Here is a 21,210-nt window from a genome sequence, read left to right on the forward strand (position 1 = left end):
AGAGCAGTGGCACGATCTTGGCTCACTGCAACCTCCACCTCCCGGGTTCAAGCGGTTCTCCTGCCTCAGCCTCCTGAGTAGCTGGGATTACAGGCACACGCCACCACGCCCAGCTAATTTTTGTATTTTTAGTAGAGACGGGGTTTCACCATGTTGGCCAGGATGGTCTCAATCTCCTGACCTCATGATCTGCCCGCCTTGTCCTCCCAAAGTGCTGGGATTACAGGCGTGAGCCACTGCGCCCAGCCCTAATTAAACTTCCGAAAAAACTGATAAAGAAAACTTAAGTTTGATTGATGGCCAAATTTAAATAGTAGACCAAAAAAATTCCCAAATCTGATCAACTTTTTCAATTACTGAGTTACCCATATTAGAATTAACTGGTAAAACTAAGTAGATGGTTGAACATGCAGTGATCAACTATACCACTCCTTTGACAATAAGAGTATGATATATTCTGACTTTCTGAAGCCTCATCATAAATTTCCAAAACTCAGACTTTTCATATGTTTTAAAGTCATTTTGTCAGGAAGAGCTAAATCCTAAAAGCAAGTCAATGTTTTCATAGTCATGTTTTTTATTCCAAAGATTTATAATACCTCAGACAAAAGTTGAAGATTCCATAGTAATTCCTTGTCTAGCTCTTCATCATTTAATACATCATCATCTAAAAGCAGCAAAATAGTATTAGGGGGGAAAAAACTATGCATTCAACTAAATACAGCATTTTAAAATATTTCTATTTAATATTTCCAATAGCTGAGGAAAGCCTCTTTTAGGAAGACTTATTATTTCTTCTTCATGAAGCTGAGCTTGCTCCAAAAGGAGGCAGACACAAAATTTTCAAGAAAATAAACACACCAACCAAGACTTCTGCTTCTCTATATCTCACAAAATAACTGATATTATTATTATTTATTTATTTATTTTTGAGAAAGACTCTCACTCTGTCGCCCAGGCTGGAGTGCAGTGGTGCAATCTCAGCTCACTGTAAGCTCTGCCTCCTGGGTTCGCGCCATTCTCCTGCCTCAGCCTCCTGAGTAGCTGGGACTACAGGGGCCCGCCACCACGCCCGGCTAATTTTTTATTTTTTTTTATTTTTTAGTAGAGACGGGGTTTCACCATGTTAGCCAGGATGGTCTTGATCTCCTGACCTTGTGATTCGCCTGCCTTGGCCTCCCAAAGTGCTTGGATTACAGGCGTGGGCCACCGCACCTGGCCAATAACTGATATTTTTGAAGGTAACCTCTGGATGGTTGTTGTACACGAATATTAATAAAGTAACATTTTTAAGCTACTGCCAACCTGGATGATACCTTTTTGGAGACAATTTCTCCTCAAATTACAAATCAAAATATTGTGTAGCTACAAGAATCTGTTGTCATTAACAGTTTTAGAAACCAAGAAAAAAACTTACCCAAATTGTAAAGAGAGAATAATGACCTTATGACTTACTCATTGTAAGCTGAGTTATAACACTGCAGCAGTGGGGAACAAAGAGCTTCAAAGATTCTTCTGGGCAGCACTGAAAACATATTTGTATAAATATGTTTTTTTTGAAAGGCAAATATATACTAGCATTATTATTTTCAGTGTAACAAAAAGCTATAAATAAGCAGCTACTGAAAGAACTATGTATTTTAAGCATACAAGTACCTCTAAAATAATTAACCATATAAACTTGTTGATTGTTGAGTCATTAATACATCAGTTCAAAAAAATAAACTCACCTTTACAGCAGCGCGGCACATGTCTGCCACCATGCGACCTGCTACTCTTGTTTCAAATATATGTGAAGTAGAAAAATTAAAAACCTTCTGAAGGGCCACCTGTTAAGATATGTAAGAAATGAAAATGTCTAATGAGCATGTTTTCAGAAAATTAAACATCTTATAGAACATAAAAAAAAAGATATACATATTTAGACAATTCCAAAACTAAACAAATGGGCAATTTTTAACCATCTGATTTTATAAGAATTTGTTTAATAACGTTACATTCAGGTCTAAGAACCATCTTTGTCCACGATCCTAACTTGAACAAAATATTTGAGGTACTGGCTGGGTGCGGTGGCTCACACCTGTAATCCTAGCACTTTGGGAGGCTGAGGCAGGAGGATCACTTGACATCAGGAGTTCAAGACCAGCCTGGCCAACATGGTGAAACCCTATCTCCACTAAACATGCAAAAATTGACCAGGCATGGTAGTGCATGCCTGTAGTCCCAGTTGCTGAGAAGGCTGAGGCATGAGAATTGCTTGAACTGGGGAGGTGGAGGTTGCAGGCATGAGAATTGCTTGAACTGGGGAGGTGGAGGTTGCAGTGAGCCGAGATCGCGCCACTGCACTCCAGCCCAGGTGACAGAGTGAGACTCTGTCTCACACACACACCCACACACACACACACACACCCCCCAAAAAAAAAAAATTGAGGTATAAGATTTCACTTGCCACAGAAACCCTACACATAAAATTATACCTGGTGGAAGCAAATGCAATTTAATTATCTTCCTGGCTAATTGAATACAACAAAGGGAAATTTTTGGAATAACTAATATAATTTGTCATCCTGACAACTACAAACTAGATACCTATCCTTACCCTAAAAGACCCAAAGCAGTCTATTTATTTTACAAACATGTCACAAAACTTTAATTTACTTGCTCACTGGAACAATGAGTTCTAAACCTGGGTTAATAATACTGAAAAGTATAAACAACAACTTTTGGTTAAACAAGAGATGATTTGTGTTCATTTCTTTATACTAACATAATCATAGCATTTATTTCACCCAGTTGTAAGGCAATTTGGCTTTCAGGATTAACATATTTAACAGTGATAATTACAGATGACGGGAGAAAAAACAGAAATGAAAATAAAGTGGAGTCTTAAAGGCTACAGATAATAGGTACCACACTACAGGTAACAGGTACCAACCAATACTGAATAAGTCAATGCTTACTGAATGTCTTATGAAGATAACTACTTCTAATCCATCAATTAGTCTTAGGATTTAATTTCTATCATGCGAGTGATGTCATAAGCAATTTCTAAAACTCAGCTGAGTAATTGTTTTTAATTGTAAAATTAAACAATACAGTTGTTTCTTGTTGTTCATGGTAGTCATGTTCTATAAATTTGCTGTGACAACTGAACTAGCAAATACTGAACCATTGCTCCCAGGGGAAATACAGGATTATGTTCCTGTGAACCTATAGTGACAACATTTTCATCAACTGAACAATACATAATCCTAAGTGTGTTTATGTTTACAGACAACTTATTTAATACATATTGTTGATTCACTAACATTTAATCCCCAGTCAACAACACTATAACCCATGCCTGTTGACACTTACCCAGCACAGTGTTTTTTCCATTAGGCATAGCACAACTCTCTTATGCTTAGGAACCCTTTAAACCACTTTAAACACTAAACGCTTGGGAGTCATTTTTGACATTTTTAAACAGCAGAATCACCAACAAAAAGCACAAAAATGTAAAAATATGGCATTAAATAGATCGCAAAGGGGACAGTTGTTTAAGTGGAGCTGGATATAAGAAGGCAGAATGCCTAGTTTGCTCTCAGCTGAGAACACATGGTATATGTGAGATCAAATTTAGGTAACTAAATTTTTGTCAGTCACAAAAGCTTTGATTCTCGGGTTGCAAATAATTAGAGCAAATAGGTAAATCTGCAAATATGAAATTTGCAAATAATGAGGAGCAACTGTACATTTCTTTAAAACTTCAGTATGAATGTAAATGATAAACTGCATGATATACACAAAGTAACCTGAAGTCAATTTTAAAACATCAAATGAAACTTAAAAGCTGGAAGTTTAATTTTTGTAGCAATGTTCTTACCATAAATATTTCTTTGGAACATTGGGTGAGGATTGTACTAAACGTAGAAGACAGACCTAATTCGACCAAACTCTCCAAGTGTGTCATTTTCTCAGTTTCTGTCTCTTCTCTTGTTTGCTCCAATGTGCTACTTTCTATAAGTCCAAAGCATCTAAATAATCCAAACAAAGCATAATTTCAGCAACTAAAATCTGGTTTGACATTTTTGGTGGTGATTAGGTAACTCTCTATTGTCCTAACTATTCAAGTGATAGCTACTTAATTTCTACGTGGTTCACAAATCGATTATCCTTTTATAACTTCAGGAGCACCAGTAGTAGCTAAATAAAGGTTATAATGCAGAAATAAACTACAGTTTCTGGGATAGAAGAGTCATTTTCTAGAATGTCAGCTAAACGTTGGTGTGGGTTACAAGCTCACCTGTCCATAAATTGTAAGACGAAGTCCTCAAATTCAGCTGTGGCTGAACAAAGTTCTCGTTCCACCTATAATATCCCAATGCAAAGAAAGATTACATATAGCCTTAGTTTTTTTTCCCTGAACTAACAAAACTCAATTATTGCCTGCCAAATATATCTACACTAAACCATTATATTGGGTACTATGAGAAACAGCACCATACTTGCCTATCAATTTAGAACGACTTGATCTACTACTTTCTAGGAACCAAAGAAAGCAGCAATTAATGTTATTTTACAAGGGCCAAATACAGAAGTCAAGCAGCTATCTTTATTATAAATTCAGTTTTCAAAACTGCTGATATATGTAAAGTCTAGTCTCTCACTACCTGAATGTCCAAAAAAAACAAACAACAACATGCTTTCGGCTAGGTGCAGTGGCTGGCCAGACACTGTGGCTCATGCCTACAATCCTAGCACTTTGGGAGGCCAAGGCGAGCGGATCACTTGAGGTCAAGAGTTCAAGACCAGTCTAGCCAACATGGCAAAACCCCATTGCTACTAAAAATACACACACACAAAATTAGCCAGGCATGGTGGCACACGCCTGTAATCCCAGCTACCCGGGAGGCTAAGGCACAAAAACCATTTGAAACCGGGAGGCAGCGGCTGCAGTCAGCCAAGATGGCACTACTGCACTCCAGCCTGGGCGACATGCTTGCATTAAAGAAGATAGTTCTGGGGGCTGGGTACAGTGGCTCACATTTGCACTCTCAGCATTTTGGGAGGCCAAGGCGGGTAGATTACTTGAGGCCAGGAGTTCGAGACCAGTCTGGCCAACATGGCGAAACCCCGTCTCTACTAAAAATACAAAAAATTAGCCAGGCCTGGTGGTGCGCACCTGTAGTCCTAGCTACTCGGGAGGCTGAGGCAGGAGAATCACTTGAACCAGGAGGTGGAGGTTGCAGTGAGCCGATACCACACCACCGCACTCCAGCCTGGGTGACAGAGCAAGACTCCATCTCAAAAAAAAAAAAAAAAAAAAAAAAAGAGAGAGAGAAGTTCTGAAAAAGCCAGACAGAAATGAAGAAAATCTTTCTTCATTAGATGTCAATCCCTTGGACAGATTTATTACTAACCTAAGATGATGGAAAAATAAAATAATCACCATTTTTTGCTTAACAAAACATTGAAAAGTGACACAAAACTGAAATACACCTCCAGATGTCAGAAGTTTATAGAAATGGCCTATTTTTGAGCCACCTCCTATGATGGGTGCTCTGTAGACTCTCTTGCCAATGATGTCCTGGCCCTCCATATGTACCATTCTAGTCACAAAATAGTAATTTTACTTCCCAAGTTGTTTCTAAACTGTCAAGTGTTACTATGCATATGCAATAATAATTAGAACATCTTTGCCCTTTTATAACCATAAAATACCCTTACTTCTGTGAGGTCATTTCTTTCTTGTAGTACAGATGAACAATCTACTAAAGGCACCAGAGTAGAAAATGTTGCTATGAACTGGAATGTGATCTGTGGAAAGATACAAAAGATTTTCAACATTACATAATTCTAATTCAGAAATACAAGTATACCATGAACTACAATAAATTACCCCAATAAATTATCTTGATCAAAATCCCACAACAGTTTCTCTGGGTATTCCTCATTTAGAATTAAACACTTTAAGAATCTTCATAATTAACTAGCTGTCGGCCGAGCGCAGTGGCTCACACCTGTAATCCCAGCACTTTGGGAGGCCGATGTGGGCGGATCACTTGAGGTCAGGAGTTCCAGACCAGCCTGGCCAACATGGTGAAACCCTGTCTCTACTAAAAATACAAAAACTAGCCAGGCGTGGTGGCGTGTGCCTGTAATCCCAGCTACACAGGAGGCTGAGGCAGGAAAATCGCTAGAATCCAGGAGGCAGATCGCAGTGCAGTGAGCCGAGATCATGTCACTGCACTCCAGTCAGGGTGACAGAGCAAGACTCCATCTCTACATAAATAAATAAATAACTGTTACTTTAATAATGAAGTTATACAACATTTATTTTCATATTTATATTAGGCTTACGCATAAAGTTCTCCAACCTTTTGTCACTGAGAAGTTACTTTGCCTCCTACCTAAATATAGAGTGTATAATCATCAATATACTCACCATGCATTTACTAAAGTCATTTGGATCCACCCCAGGCAATGCTCTCATCAACAGAGGTAGCATATGTGTAGGACCTTCAGGAAACCATCTGCCTCCTGATACCAAACTGCGGGCTACTCCAATTACACAACTTAAAGTGGCTGTGAGCTGGTGAGGTTCTGTTAATGTCTCTAATGCAGGATACGTTCTACAGTTTGAAAACAGAATTTTTAAAGTCTCCATCACAGATATGCATAATACCATAATACGTTAAATACTGTAAATTCATAAACTGTACTTTGACTTAAAGGTTTATAAGTCAGCAAAATACTTAGAGTGAAAATCTGCTATCAAAGTTAACAGAATTACAGTAGCCCCGTTATCTGCAGTTTCCGTAGTTTCAGTTAACAAAGGTTAACCAAGTATTTCAGTGTCCTGAGAACGAGACCATATTCACATAACTTTTATTATATTGAACAATGTATTTTTATAATTGTTCTATTTTATGATTGTTGTTCATCTCTTACTGGGCCTAATTTATAAATTAAACTATCACAGGTATGCATGTATGTGAAAAAAACATGGTATACATAGGGTTCAGTACTATCCATGGTTTCAGGTATGCACTGGGGGTCTTCAAACACATCCGTCACCAATAAGGGGAGACATTACTGTACACAAATAAAGGAAAGATACACAGATTATTTATTGCACATGTCCCCAATCCCCTGCTACCTTACCAACTCTTTTCATGCAAATTCCACAGTGAGAAAAGAACACACACTGGTAGAAGTCGGGGTGTGGTGGCTCACACCTGTAACACTAGCACTTTGGGAGGCCAAGGCAGGCAGATAACCTGAGGTCAGGAGTTTGAGACCAGCCTGGCCAACATGGTGAAACCCTGTCTCTATATGAATACAAAAATTAGTGGGGTGTGGTGGCGCATGCCTGTAATCCAAGCTACTCCGGCGGCTGAGGCAGGACAATCGCTTGAACCTGGGAGGTGGAGGTTGCAGTGAGCCAAGATTATGCCATTGCACTCCAGCCTAGGTGACAGAGCAAGACTGTCTCAAAAAAACCCAAAAGAACATCAACTGGTAGATACTGCTTTATTTCAGCTGTCCTAATCTATATTATACTAATCTAATGGTCAGTCAGTGGAATAACAAGTTACAAATACTCCACAGTTTCTTTCCCCTGACCACCCCCAACCCTGGAGTCAGGGTCTTACTCTGCCCCAGGCTGGAGTGCAGTGGTGTGATCATAGCTCACTGCAGCCTCCACATCACCCAGATCAGGTAACCCTCCCACTTTGGCTTCTCAAGTAGCTGGGACTACTGGCACACGTTACTACTCCCGGCTAATTTTTGTATTTTTTTTTGTAGAGACAGGGTTCTGCCATGTTGCCCAGGCTGGTTTCAAATTCCTGAGTTCAAGCAATCCATCTTCCTCAGACTTCCAAAGTCCTGGGACTACAGGCGTGAGCCAGACTAGTCACTTACTATTATTTTTTTTAATGGAGAAAACATACCAAACTCTTTAACAGAAGCTTTCTTGGAGATGTAAAACTAAGCGTCTAAAATGTTTTTTCCTACATTTTTAGTTTTTAAAAAAGTTTTGCTTTAATTAAAAATAAAATCTTTGGCCGGCCATGGTGGCTCACACCTGTAATCCCAGCATTTTGGGAGGCCAAGACAGGTGGACTGCTTGAGGTCAGGAGTTCAAGATCAGCCTGACCAACATGGTAAAACGCCATCTCTACTAAAAATACAAAAATTAGCTGGGCATGGTGGCAGGCACCTGTAAATCCCAGCTACTTGGGAGGCTGAGGCAGGAGAATCGCTTGAACCCGAGAGGTGGAGGTTGCAGTGAGCTGAGATCATGTCACTGCACTCCAGCCTGGGTGACAGAGCGAGAGTCTGTCTCAAAATAAATAAATAAAAGAATAAAAATTTAAAAAGGTCATGCCACTTCAAAACAGCACAAAATTACAATTGAAAGTCTCAAAAAATGTCATTGTATTGTCATTTTGGTTTATTATTTATCTTGGCCAAGCATTCAATATCACTTAATATGCTGATATTAAATTTGTCCAAAATTTTAGGACTAAAGAAAAATGTGATGGGTCTATTTATTTATAAGCTTTGTTCTTTCTACTAAGAATTTAGCTCACTATTCATAATTAATCAGCTGAAAATCACAAAACAAAGGGGAAGTAAAGAAACATTGAAAACTGCCAGGCGCGGTGGCTCATGCCTATAATCCCAGCACTTTGGGAGGCCGATGCGGGCGGATCACAAGGTCAGGAGATCGAGACCATTCTGGTTAACACCGTGAAGCCCCCTCTCTACTAAAAATACAAAAAATCAGCCGGGTGTGGTGGTGGGCGCCTGTAGTTCCAGCTCCTCAGGAGGCTGAGGCAGAAGAATGGCGTGAACCTGGGAGGCGGAGCTTGTAGTGAGCCGGGATAGCGCCACCGCACTCCATCCAGCCTGGGCAACAAAGCGAGACTTTGTCCCAAAAAAAAGAGAGAAAGAAACATCAAAAACACTCCAAACTTCAAAATTTTAGCTAAGCAAACAGATGAAGTCCCACCTCTCCAGGGAGCATCAGGGAACCTGCCATTAACTGTTAGCTTCTGCTACTCTGTGGAGGCCAAGAAGCAAAGAATACGGGGATTGAAGACAGACAGGAAACTGCCTATCTTCCCCCACTCCATTTCCTAATTAAGTTCTATATGCTGGAAGAGTTTCAATGCCCCAAGATGTGTATGTAAAAATAAAGTAAGTTGGGAAAATGAAGTGCAGTCTAACTTGAATATTTATGGCAATGAGGGCAGGTAAGGCAGCATAAACAGCTGAAAATTATAGATAATGGAGGCCCATTTTGGTTAAGACCTTGAACATGGTACTCTTCCCCAAGTAAATATGACCAATACTTATTCTGTCTCAACAATAAGACAGGAAATAGGCTATAGTTTGAATTCTACCACTAGGGACCTTGGACAAATTTTTATGGAACTCAATGGCTAGATCCTTCTAGGTTCTAAAAACTAACATTCCTCCTCTATATTTGACAAAAACATTTAGAGAGAGATCATAAAGCTTAAGTTCAGCCAGTAGAGGAAGCAGAGGTACAACAGAAAGCTTAAGTAATTTACTCTTGAACAAATTACTTTAAAAATTGCTCTCAAAAAATTAAGAGTAGGTCGGACGCAGTGGCTCACACCTGCAATCCCAGCACTTTGGGAGGCCAAAGAGAGTGGATCACCTGAGGTCAGGAGTTCCAGACCAGCCTGGCCAACAAGGTGAAACCCTGTCTCTACTAAAAATACAAAAATTAGCTGGGTGTGGTGGCGGGCGCCTGTGATCCCAGCTACTCAGGAGGCTTAGGCAGGGGAATCCTTGAACCCAGAAGGCAGAGGCTGCAGTGAGCCAAGATTTGCACTCCAGCCTGGGGAACTAATGCAAAATTCCATCTCAAAAAGAAAAAAAAAGTAGCTGTCTCTCTCTTTGTAAGTACATCACGCCTATTCTGTGACAGTGGCTAGGTAAGTAAAGAGTTTTCCTTACCATTTCAACACATAAACCAAAATGAATAAAATAAAATTTACTCTGTAAAAACAACACACCTGATGTAATACATGAAAATAACAAATACAATTTTCTTCTCTATCACTGATTCTAAGAAAGAAATCCAAAAACCACTTTCAGTGCCATGTTCTCAATCCTTAGTGACACTCAACATTTTGATCTAAAAAAAAAGGCCAGATCTTAATTCATAAGCACAAAATTCTGGTAACTAAAATGTGTGAATAACCCAAAAGATGTGTTACCCATTTCATTTCAATTTTTTTCTTTCCAATAAACCTTTATCAAGTTACCAATCATTACATTAAAATGTCCTGCTTCTCCTCTAAGAAGCCACAGAGGAGAAAAGAGAATCAAGCTGAACAGACCAAAAGAAAAACCTAGCTATGGCTCAGACTCCCACTCACCACTTACCTTTCAAGTACAGGGGGTATTACTAATTCAGGTCTCATGAGTGCAAGATTCTGCAAAGCCTGGGCTGCTTCTAGACTACCAGTTTTGCTAAACATAGCCAAGAGGACAGGCTGAATAATGCATTGTACAAAGTCTGTAACATCTTGATCAGTAAGCTTGTGGCTATCAGGCACAGGAGTTAACCAAGAGGGCTTCTTGTATCTTTCACGATGCAATCTTCTAACAATACTGTTTGGCAGCCGCTGAAGTAGTTTCATTAACTTGTTCTGGGGACACAGAAGCAAAAAGTTCTAAGTAGGGTCTACTTTCCCACATAGATATTCATGGTTGCTCTCTAGCTTCTTGAGAAAAGATTTTTAAAATAACAGTTCTTATTATCTTATTACAAAGAACTGCACAGCATAACTAGACAGAATTAAAAGTTACCAATTAATTATTCCTAATTATTATTCCTTGTACTCCTATTATTTATTCCTATTATCATAAATTCCTATTATTCCTAATAATTAATGAAAATGAGTTTCAAATTCCGGTCTAAAACAATTGCTAGCACATAAATTTTCCATTACATGAAAGCCATTTTAACTGGCCAACTTAAAAAAACAACAAAAACAGGTAACAAGATAAAACTGAAAAGATGGTTCCATGCTTCTAAGTCATTTTTGTTACCATTTTTTTGCAAAACTGAGGCATGTTGTCAACAGTTACCACACCGATATTGTCTTATTTAATTTATATGCTCTACAACACAGTAATTTAATTTAAATGTAAGCATTTACATATAGCTAAGGCTACGAAGGACAGAAAATGTATTATAGGTCACACAATAGGCAATAGTCAAGGATGACCATATCTTTAAAATTCCAAGCCCTATAATGCAAAATGAAGTTACTCACCAGCCAGCGCCCATTATTTGAAGGATGGTAAAAAGATGTGATGCTGTTAAACAAACCAGCTAAGTGTTTTTGCACTAGCTTACTTGGTCCACCCTGTCCAGATAAAAAAGTAAAAATGTCAGTACCCATATCATACTGTAAAAACAGAGGTCAACAGGCCCAAGCCTATATGTAAATCACTAATGCAGTTTATAGTCAACTTGATGACAAAAATCAATTCTACCTTTAAATAAGAGTCAAAAACACAATGCCCTGATGAACTTCATGCAAATCAACTCAAAATATTCTACTACAAATAAGGGCAGCTTACTTGAACCAACATAAAAAACTAAAAAAATACCTGTCAACTTGGGATAGCAAACAGTGTATTTTACTGTTCTGCAGCAAATAACCTGGATACTAAAATTTATCACTAAGATTATCATCTTAAAATTACCAAGAATGCTAACATCAGGCATAAAAAACCTGATGTAAGGCTGAGGCAGGCAGGTCACTTGAGGTCAGGAGTTCGAGACCAGCCTTGCCAGCACGAGGAAACCCTGTCTCTACTAAAAATACAAAAATTAGCCAGGCCTGGTGGCAGGTGCCTGTAGTCCCAAATACTTGGGAAGCTGTGGCAGAAGAATCGCTTGAACCCAGAAGGTAGAGGTTGCAGTGAGCCGAGATTGCCCCACTGCTCTCCAGCCTGGGCGATAGAGCAAGACTCTGTCTCAAAAAAAAAAAAAATAGGGCTTCCCTCTGTTGCCCAGGGTGCAGTGCAGTGGCACAAACACGGCTCACTGCAGCCCTCAATCTCCTAGGCTCAAGCGATCCTCCCACCTCAGCCTGCTGAGGAGCTAGTACCACAGGCACGTGGTATCATGCCCGTGCTTACTTTTACTTTACTTTTGTTTTTTTTGTACAGGGTCTCGCCATGTTGTCCAGGCTGGTCTCAAACTCCTGGGCTCAAGCTATCCTCCCATCTTGGCTTCCCAAAGTGCTAGGATTACAGGCGTGAGCCATGGCACTTGGCCATATTTTCACACTTAACACAAAATGAAGCTGCCAGTGAGAACTGTGTGAGAAAGCAGAGCAAAACTCATTCAAACAATAACTAATACTAATCACGATCCAATTCTGTAGCCCCCAAAAATCCAGTGTCAACTCACTGCATATGTAAGATAGTAAACATCCTTCAGTGTTTGCTCCTACCAATTAAGAAAAATGGCATTTTTCTGTTTAACAATAAAATGGCAAAAACAAAGGGGGCTTAAATTTGTTTTTCTTACAATGAAATTTAAGAAGTAAACTTTTACATTAAAAAAATTGGCTTTTCCACAGAAACAAGCTAATGTGTAAAATGGAATACGAAGAAATAGTTGCAGAAGCAATATATGAATGATAAGCTAGAAAATTATAATAGAAAGTTATCCTAATATTATTTGAAAGATGACACTGAAATCTAAGCTTGTGGATATGTCTTCACTTTCCTTTAATGATGTCAACAAAATAATCCTTCACATCTCTCCCTTCACAAAGATTACTTTGTTAGTAAGCTTTATGTTCAATATAATGTTTCATGTGAACATTAGCAGTAAGTAATGGAGTCTAAGCACACGCAAATCCCGAGTTGTAATCCTACCCTGGGAAAGTCTTTTGGGTTACAAGTCTGGTTCCCGGACAGTAAAAATGTGAGACACTGCAAATCCCTCAAAACTCTAGATTTAGGACTCTATTTATAATGTCTATTGGTTAGGGAGATTTCAAAATGGTACCACTATATTCTGGATTTGATAAACATGAGCTTGCGACATCAGAAAATATCCAAGAATCACGTCATCAACCAAGCCACTGTTATCAACTTCTGTGACTACCCAGAATTTTTGTAAGGTTAACACGAAATAGGGGTGAACTATAGAAAACAAATATAATGTATTACAAACCATCATGGCGGTGATCCATATTACAGCATGTCCAATATCATAAGCATTTGTTAAAAATCTTGGGACTAACACTTGACTGCTTCCCACTGGGAGGTTCAAGCTTCTCAGAATTCTTGTAAATATCTTTTAAAAGAAAAAACAATAATTAAGGATATTTGCAGGTATCAAAATAATTCTTTAGTAAGTGCTGTATATTAGTGTTACTGAAGATATTCTCATTTTATCAAAAGGGTTTTTAAGTGAAATTACATAGTATTTGGTAACTTGCTTTACTCTTTAAAAATTACATATAAATATCAACAGATGTGCTGTATGACACTCTGAGGTCACAGGCACAAGGACATAAAGCAGTTGTGTCCATGTATCCAAAGAACAGACAAAATGTGATTTATGGCTAAATATAAAAAGGCAAAAACACACATACTGTGACTAAACATGAAATATTTTGACTCCTTTCTTGTCCCAAATGCACGAATAGTTTTTCCTAAGCTCCTATTCCATGTCAAGCATGCACAACAGCACCAACCTAAATGCAAGTATCTTCTAGCAGATTGCTTTCCCTTTCAAAATTTTAATGGTGATTTGATTTTTCCCTAAGAATTTGTATTTTAGTCAATCACTTAACAACTATATTATAATAAAATTAAATTTATATTCCAAATGTATCATTACCAATAGGTAGGGGCCCAAAGGTGGGGAGAAACGATTTCTCTTCCTCAATTAGTTTCTAATGGCCAAACAATAGAGGAAGACATCATAAGCAAAAGCAAACAGAGCATTTGCATTCAGCTGCTCCCCAGCTTTGCTCTAATGTAAGTGTGTGCATCAGAATCACCCAGCCCTACTGCAGCTCCACAGGTTATTCTACTGCAGGTGAAATAATACTGAAGATACACCTGGAATATCTAGCTTTATTTACTATAGGAAAATATATAATGTGACCTAAAAAGTGGGCAACACTGCAGAGGAGCAACCAAATACGATACACAAAATGCACTGGAAGGTACAAATGTACGATGCTCTTGATACTATACTTAGTACTTTCCAAATTACTTTTGATACTCATAGTTCATATCCTGCATAAGAAAACACATTTATGATACCTTCATGTGGTCTAATTACCTTTAGAAAAGGTCATTGGACCCAGCCCTGTAAATTATTTGTATATGTGTTTACTAATGATCAAAGAAAATTTTATGTGCCACTTGGAATTGGCATAGAAAAAACATTTCTCCTTTATAACATAGAATTGTTGTCGGTACTATTGTATTTATGTTCAAAATGTTCTTTTTTTTCCCCAAACAGAGTCTAGTTCTGTCACCCAGGCTGGAGTGCAGTAGTGCGATCTTGGCTCACTGCAACCTCAAACTCCCGGGTTCAAGCGATTCTCCTGCCTCAGCCTCCTGAGCAGCTCGGATTACAGGTGCCTACCATCATGACTGGCTTTCCCCCAAAATGTTAATTACCTTTGGTACATATGGATCCCAATCTATGTACCCTATATTATCTGTAGCCAATCGAGCAAAGAGATTTACTAGTTGCTGAAAGTAAACAAAAAGGACAAAGTTAATACATTTGTTGTTGTTGTTGTTTAAGTGTCATAGTCACACCCCTCCTCCATTTGTTCTTTTCAGCAATCATTAGTGCAATCTACTTAAATAGTTTATGACTTAGTTTTTTTTAAAAAAAACCCTCCAAATGTAAATTGATTCACGTCACACATTTAAAATCAGCTGCAGTTAAAATGCTCCTAAAAAGTAAAATGACAAAGCACCATCCACAATGAATATAGAAAAGTTTAATCCAACAAATATGCTGAAAATATCCACTATACGTCCAGCACCATGATAGTACAGGCACCAAAGAAAACAAACAACAGGATCTTACATTTCATGCATTTTACAATACATGTGTATACTCCTAAATATTGATAAAACCAAAATAAATGTATACTTTTGTTAGAATACAACAAATAAAATAATATAAAATTGAGAAGGAACTGATCTTAACAGGACTAACAGCCAATCCTAAGGAACTTCAAGTTACTTACCAAATGATCTATTAATATTTATCTCCAAATTTAAAAAGTATGGGGGGGTGGGGAAAGAAAAGAAAAGAAAAACAAAACTATAGGGGAAAAAAGGTATACTTACCCCCTCCCACTGTGGGAGATTTTGCACCGAAACCCAAAGGCCAATTAATTCATCAAACCAAAGTCTAAAAAACAAAAATGTTGTTATGTATAGCAAGTGACTTTAAAGTAGTTTAATGCCAGGTATCCTTTGTATTTTTTATAATCTATTATTGTTACTGATAACTACATAACTAGAAAAAAATAATACTGAAGTTATAAACTTAATAAAATAATGGAGTTTTTGTCTGAATATTCCTTTCATGATTTAAGAAATCTGATCTCACAAATTAAACTTCTGCTTCATTACTAAGTACTGTCCATTCTTATTTAACAATTGCTTTCAATTTTCTACTTCCTTTTCCCTGACTTTCTCCTTTTATCTGTTTTCCTTTTATTACCCCTTCTGGCAATTCTTTCTTTCTCTTAATTTCTTAAATTAAAGCCCTCATCTTACTTGGGTGTCATCTCTTTACTTTCAATCTTATAACCGTTTTAGCCTTAACACACTTCAAGTATAATAAACTTGAAGTACAATAATGGCTGAGTTTGCAAAAACGATTTTTCTACTTGTTATTGCTTTACTAGTTTCTATATCTGTATTTCCTGCTGTATTTTTAGAATTTGTCAAGATATGCATATACTTACTTAAAACCTTTATGATGAAGTTCTGGAGGAAGGGAGGTAGGAAGAAATATTTCAAAGTAAGTGATGGCCTTTTGCATGGTTACATCAAAAGGGCACATTAAAGGTCGCCATTCTTCTAGCATCTCAGCTGTGGCATCTGCTGGAAAATATCTAAGAAAAAAAGAAGGTTTTCATGTATCTGATTATTGGCTAAAAGCTCTACAACAGCAATATATATAACTTACCAAAAGGCCGGGGGAGGAGAATATATATCATAGGATGTAACACAGTATACAAATGTCCAAACTAACACACATTTTCACAATACTAAAATAAATTCCCCATTTGGGCGAGGTGTTCATGCCTGTAGTTCCAGAACTTTGGGAAGCCAAGGTCGATGGATCACTTGAGCCCAGGAGTTCAAGACCGGCTTGGGCAAAATGGCAAAACTCAAGTCTTTACAAAAAATTAGCCAGACATGATGGCAGCACACACCTGTAGTCCCAGCTACTCAGAAAACTGGGGTTGGGAGATCACTAGAGCCCAGGAGATGGAGGCTGCAGTGAGCCAAGACTGCACCATTGCGCTCCAGCCTGGGCAAGAGTGAGACACGTCTCAAAAAAAATAAAAAATAAAATAAAATAAAATAAAATTCCCCATTATACTTGGCATAAAGTAAATTCTCCTCTTGTCTAAGGGAATTTTTCTAAACACTATAAAGTTGACAAAACTCAGATAAAATATGAGTCACTCAAGTAACCTACAAAAGTAAACAGGGTTTTTGTTTTACTTCCTTTGTGCTATGTAACAGCAATTGAAAAAAAATCCTGTCATAAAGAATCTAGTCTAAATAGGAAAAGGATTACCAGTAGATGAGAAAGAGAACATCAGTCCAGCAATCTCTAGGCATGTTGAATAGACCATTGACCTTCCTTGGAACACAGAGTCCTCCCCTATACAAGAGGACTAGATGATCTGGTCTACAGGCTGTGATATTCCATAACTGTAGGAAATGGGCAGGAGTGACCCTGGAGTAGATTTACAAAATTAAAATCCAAAGTGTGCGTATATACAGAAAACAAAGGTAAATAAAGAGGATACATGTATAACGGCTAAATACATCTTAACAGGCATTGTTCTTTTTTCTAAAGACAGAGTCTTACTATGTTGCCTAGGCTGGACCCAAACTCTTAAACTGAAGTGATCCTCCCACCTCAGCCTCCCAAGTAGCTGGTACTACAGGAGAGCACCACCGCATCCAGCCTTAAGAGCTTTAAAATACAAACAGCATATGAAAAATTCTGATTCTCTCCAAATAAGTTGGAAAACTTTTTCAAACAGACTTACAGGCTTGGCCCACACATCGTATTATTAATCCTATTGTATCTTCATATACTTGTGTTAATTAAAATAATACTGCAATCTTCTATGTGAAAAATAAGATTATATTTCTAAGAATACTTCTGTTGAGTTCACAAAGCATTTATGTGTCAGGTCCTTGTGTAACAGATTGGAATTTTAAAAAAACCAAAAACAAACTATGCTCCACCTTCAAAGATCTCACATATCAAGGATCAATTCCCCTTAATAAGTTTTCTGAGTTAACTGTTAACACTGTAATCCAAAATGAAAACTTGGAGTTCTATGAATTACCTATGAGCCAGTAAGTACTGAAGTGATAATCTAGTTTCCAGTGAGGAAACACAGGCCAAGAGGGTAACTGCATCGCATAAAATGACACTGTTCATTGGTGCTTATGACTCAGGGTGAATCTTACGTCGCTTGAGAGACAGATATCTCATATTCCGCAAATACATTTGCCCAACATTGAGTAATACAGAAGGTCAGCAATAAATATCTGGTTTATTAAATATGTATTTAAGATGAATATTACAAGCATATAATACATGGCTTTTCATCAAAAAGGATTCACTGATTCCATACCATCTAAACAGTCTTAGAATAACTTGATAACAACAAAAAAAAGTTCAAGTACATAAAATTGAGCTTTAATTAAAATTAAAGATAATCGGCCAGGCGCGGTGGCTCACGCCTGTAATCCCAGCACTTTGGGAGGCTGAGGCAGGTGGATCACGAGGTCAGGAGATCGAGACCATCCTGGTTAACACGGTGAAACCCCGTCTCTACTAAAAATACAAAAAATTAGCCGGGCGAGGTGGCGGGCGCCTGTAGTCCCAGCTACTCAGGAGACTGGGGCAGGAGGAGAATGGTGTGAACCTGGGAGGCGGAGCTTGCAGTGACCCCAGATCGCGCCACTGCACTCCAGCCTGGGCGACAGAGCGAGACTCCGTCTCAAAAAAAAAAAAAAAAAATTAAAGATAACCAAAAAAATTAAAATTAAATTTTATTCACATTTATCTTTAATCATATGAATATAGGATAACTGGCAGGGAGTGGTGGCTCACGCCTATAATCCCAATGTTTTGGGATGCCAAGGTGGGAGGACTCCTTGAGGCCAGGGGTTCAAGACCAGCCTGGGCAACACAGCAAGGTCCCACTCTCTACAAAAAATATTGAAATAAAAAGAAAAGAATATGGGATATTTAAATATTCTACAGAACATAGTTGACAAAAAAAGTTATGAACCACCTTATTGGCATTACTCATTTTTTATCTGAATAACAACAATACTCTAGGAAATGCTTCCAAATAAAGATGATTTTATGTAAAATACGGTATTCTTACTTTACAATGGATGACTTTAAAATTTCTAAATGAAATCTGAGAAGTTCAGTTCACAAACTGGAAATGGTATGTTGTGCTCAGTGACTAACATCACAATGTCAGGAACGATTTATACTTTTCATTTCCTCTTCAAACCATACTAAAGATGTGGAAAAGCCCACAGAAACAACAAGAGGCTTTATAAATTGAGAAGCTACTTACGGTCGGCAGCTTTTCACGAGTGTTTTGAGAATATTTTCTACAGAACTGGGGGGGGAAAGCCATTTGATAATTAGATTGGTATATTTTAAGAACACATCTAATTCAATTAATAAATACCTCTGAGATAAGCTCATACATTCAGATATTATTTGTTTATATGTAATAACTAAGCCTTCCCTTTCATACAGACACACCTGCAAGGATTCACTACTTAAACTCCCTAATCTACTCTTTCCTTTGCCCTCATTTCGTTGTCTCTGGTATGAACTAAAGGGAAAAAATGTTACACTGGGAAAAGAACAAATTGTTTTCAGTCTTTACAAGGTAGGCAGCAATGACCATACAACATACTTATCAACACAGTGGCTTAACACTTCAAATAATTTTTACTAAAATACTTTTACATCAAAACACAAGCAGCAGACAGACCAAAATCTGGGTGTTTCCATCAGAAATTAGCTTTCACAACCAATTCATGAGTTCGATAACCCTCCAAGGCACTTCACGGCCAGCAACAATTATCAAAAAGAACAATAGCATCTCTTTGAGCAGATACTTATAAAGTTAGTCCAGTAACATTAAAAATTATAACTTACTTTACAACGTGTAGTTGCCTCAAATGAATACAGGAGACCAACATAAAAATGTATGTATGAATTTATAATCAACATTTCTTTTTTAATAAAAAGGCCAACGTGTACTGGTTTAAACACATGACCAGAATGGAATATTTAAATATTTACTAGATCATAGTCAAGCAGTCAAATGCAAACAAACAATACAAACAATGGAGCACTAGGTATTTTTGAGCTGGAATTTAAAAATACATGTGTGACTACTTACAGTATGATATGTACAAGTAAAAATAAAATTCCCAAATCTCAAAAAAATGTATATATACATATATGGGAAAGGAGTAACTTTCAGGCAATGTCTCCACCTGATACTTTCTTATTAAGCTTTCTGAAATTCTTAAGTCCAGAAGTCTACCCAACTTCTCTGACAGTTTAGGAACTAATCTGCAAAGAAATTCCAAGGAGTCACAGAAAGCAAACTCATCAAAAATAATCAATATATTATATAACCAAGAAAGGAAAACTATAATCTCATTACTTGGAGCAGTAGAAATCCTCTTTAATTTCAAAACTACTCAGAGAAAAATTAACTGAAGAGGCAACTAGGTTACAACTCACGAGATGACTTCTAAAATTAAAAAAAAAAAAATACATGGCCAACGGGCCATCAATAAGCACTGTCTCTGGTCATGAGAGGGAGGTTCTTCTTTTTCTTATAAAAAGGCTAAGCAATTCAAAAACACAGTTCAGAGAACATTTAAGTTTGCCCAGCAAAAAAAAAAAAACAGGGCAAACTTCTATCCAACTATGTTTAAAGCTCCCTGAAGACCACGGCTGTGATTTTTATTTCTGGGCATTTCCAAAGTGCTTATAAAAAGGCCATCTGCTCACATATATTTATACTTTTCTGTCTATTGATTTATAATAATAAACATTTTATATCAGAGTAACAAAAAGGACAGATCTTGGGTCTTCTTTTAGTTTAGATCGAAGAATCCCATTTAGCAACAAAGTATAGAATTAACAGCTAAGGTTTAAAGAGTCATCTAGTTTTAAACTAAATTGCTCAATTTAAATGCAGATTTTTAAAAGGTAATTCTAAAATTGTAAACTGTTTATCCATGAAAATGAGCATAAGATCCACAATTCTATCAGTCCTAATGTTCGTGTTCTCATTAACATTACATTTATTTTATTGGTTCTGCGCTACACAGAAAACCTGCTGTTTTCACTTAGGACCTTTGCTATACCAACATACTTTTGCATAATGTCATAAATGATTCTAGAAAGCAAGTCATAAAAGGCTGCAAAGCTACATGTTTTCTCCAGTTCCCTTCACACTTCAGAAGAATAGGAAGTTAATTATAACACTTGATAGAGTCACTTCACTTATTAGAGGATTAGGGTATGTGGGAATGCAATTTAGTTACTCGAAATAAAGTCAATTTCAACCCCTTCTTATACATAAGGCCTGTACCATTGGATTTATGATGTTTATCCAGAAAAGGGTACAATCTCTCTAACCTGTGATATCTGTATAGTGACCTTTTGTGATTCTTGTAATCTCTCAAGATGAAAGGAACAATGTTTCTGTTTAAAAATAAAATAAAAGGTTAAGGCTAGATGCTACTAGACTACATTTCACTAATTTTTAGAGGGAGTGAATAATCACTAAATACTTTCCAACTGTTGGAAATGTATAATATTAAAGTGATAACAATTCAAAACACTTTTTTTTTTTT

The 21,210-nt window shown here is 37.4% G+C and overlaps 1 protein-coding gene across 2 annotated transcripts in view; it reads right to left on the minus strand.

The window, feature by feature from the left end:
* PSME4 (proteasome activator subunit 4) overlaps positions 1-21,210 on the minus strand; it is a 106,681-nt gene that overhangs the window by 57,171 nt on the left and 28,300 nt on the right. The window contains exons 4-18 of one of the 2 annotated variants that reach the window (XM_025353782.1): positions 20,993-21,058; positions 18,894-18,938; positions 16,008-16,157; positions 15,382-15,445; positions 14,695-14,769; positions 13,229-13,351; positions 11,307-11,399; positions 10,411-10,676; positions 6,428-6,614; positions 5,710-5,799; positions 4,286-4,350; positions 3,866-4,016; positions 1,731-1,829; positions 1,456-1,525; positions 600-667 (exon numbers count right to left, since the gene is read on the minus strand). In XM_025353782.1, coding sequence (XP_025209567.1) covers positions 600-667; positions 1,456-1,525; positions 1,731-1,829; positions 3,866-4,016; positions 4,286-4,350; positions 5,710-5,799; positions 6,428-6,614; positions 10,411-10,676; positions 11,307-11,399; positions 13,229-13,351; positions 14,695-14,769; positions 15,382-15,445; positions 16,008-16,157; positions 18,894-18,938; positions 20,993-21,058 — 1,612 coding nt within the window. The remainder of the gene's footprint in view (positions 1-599; positions 668-1,455; positions 1,526-1,730; positions 1,830-3,865; positions 4,017-4,285; positions 4,351-5,709; positions 5,800-6,427; positions 6,615-10,410; positions 10,677-11,306; positions 11,400-13,228; positions 13,352-14,694; positions 14,770-15,381; positions 15,446-16,007; positions 16,158-18,893; positions 18,939-20,992; positions 21,059-21,210) is intronic. The other variant, XM_025353783.1, reaches the window with a different exon arrangement.

Source organism: Theropithecus gelada, chromosome 13, assembly GCF_003255815.1.
Source record: "Theropithecus gelada isolate Dixy chromosome 13, Tgel_1.0, whole genome shotgun sequence".
Taxonomy (NCBI): Eukaryota; Metazoa; Chordata; class Mammalia; order Primates; family Cercopithecidae; genus Theropithecus; species Theropithecus gelada.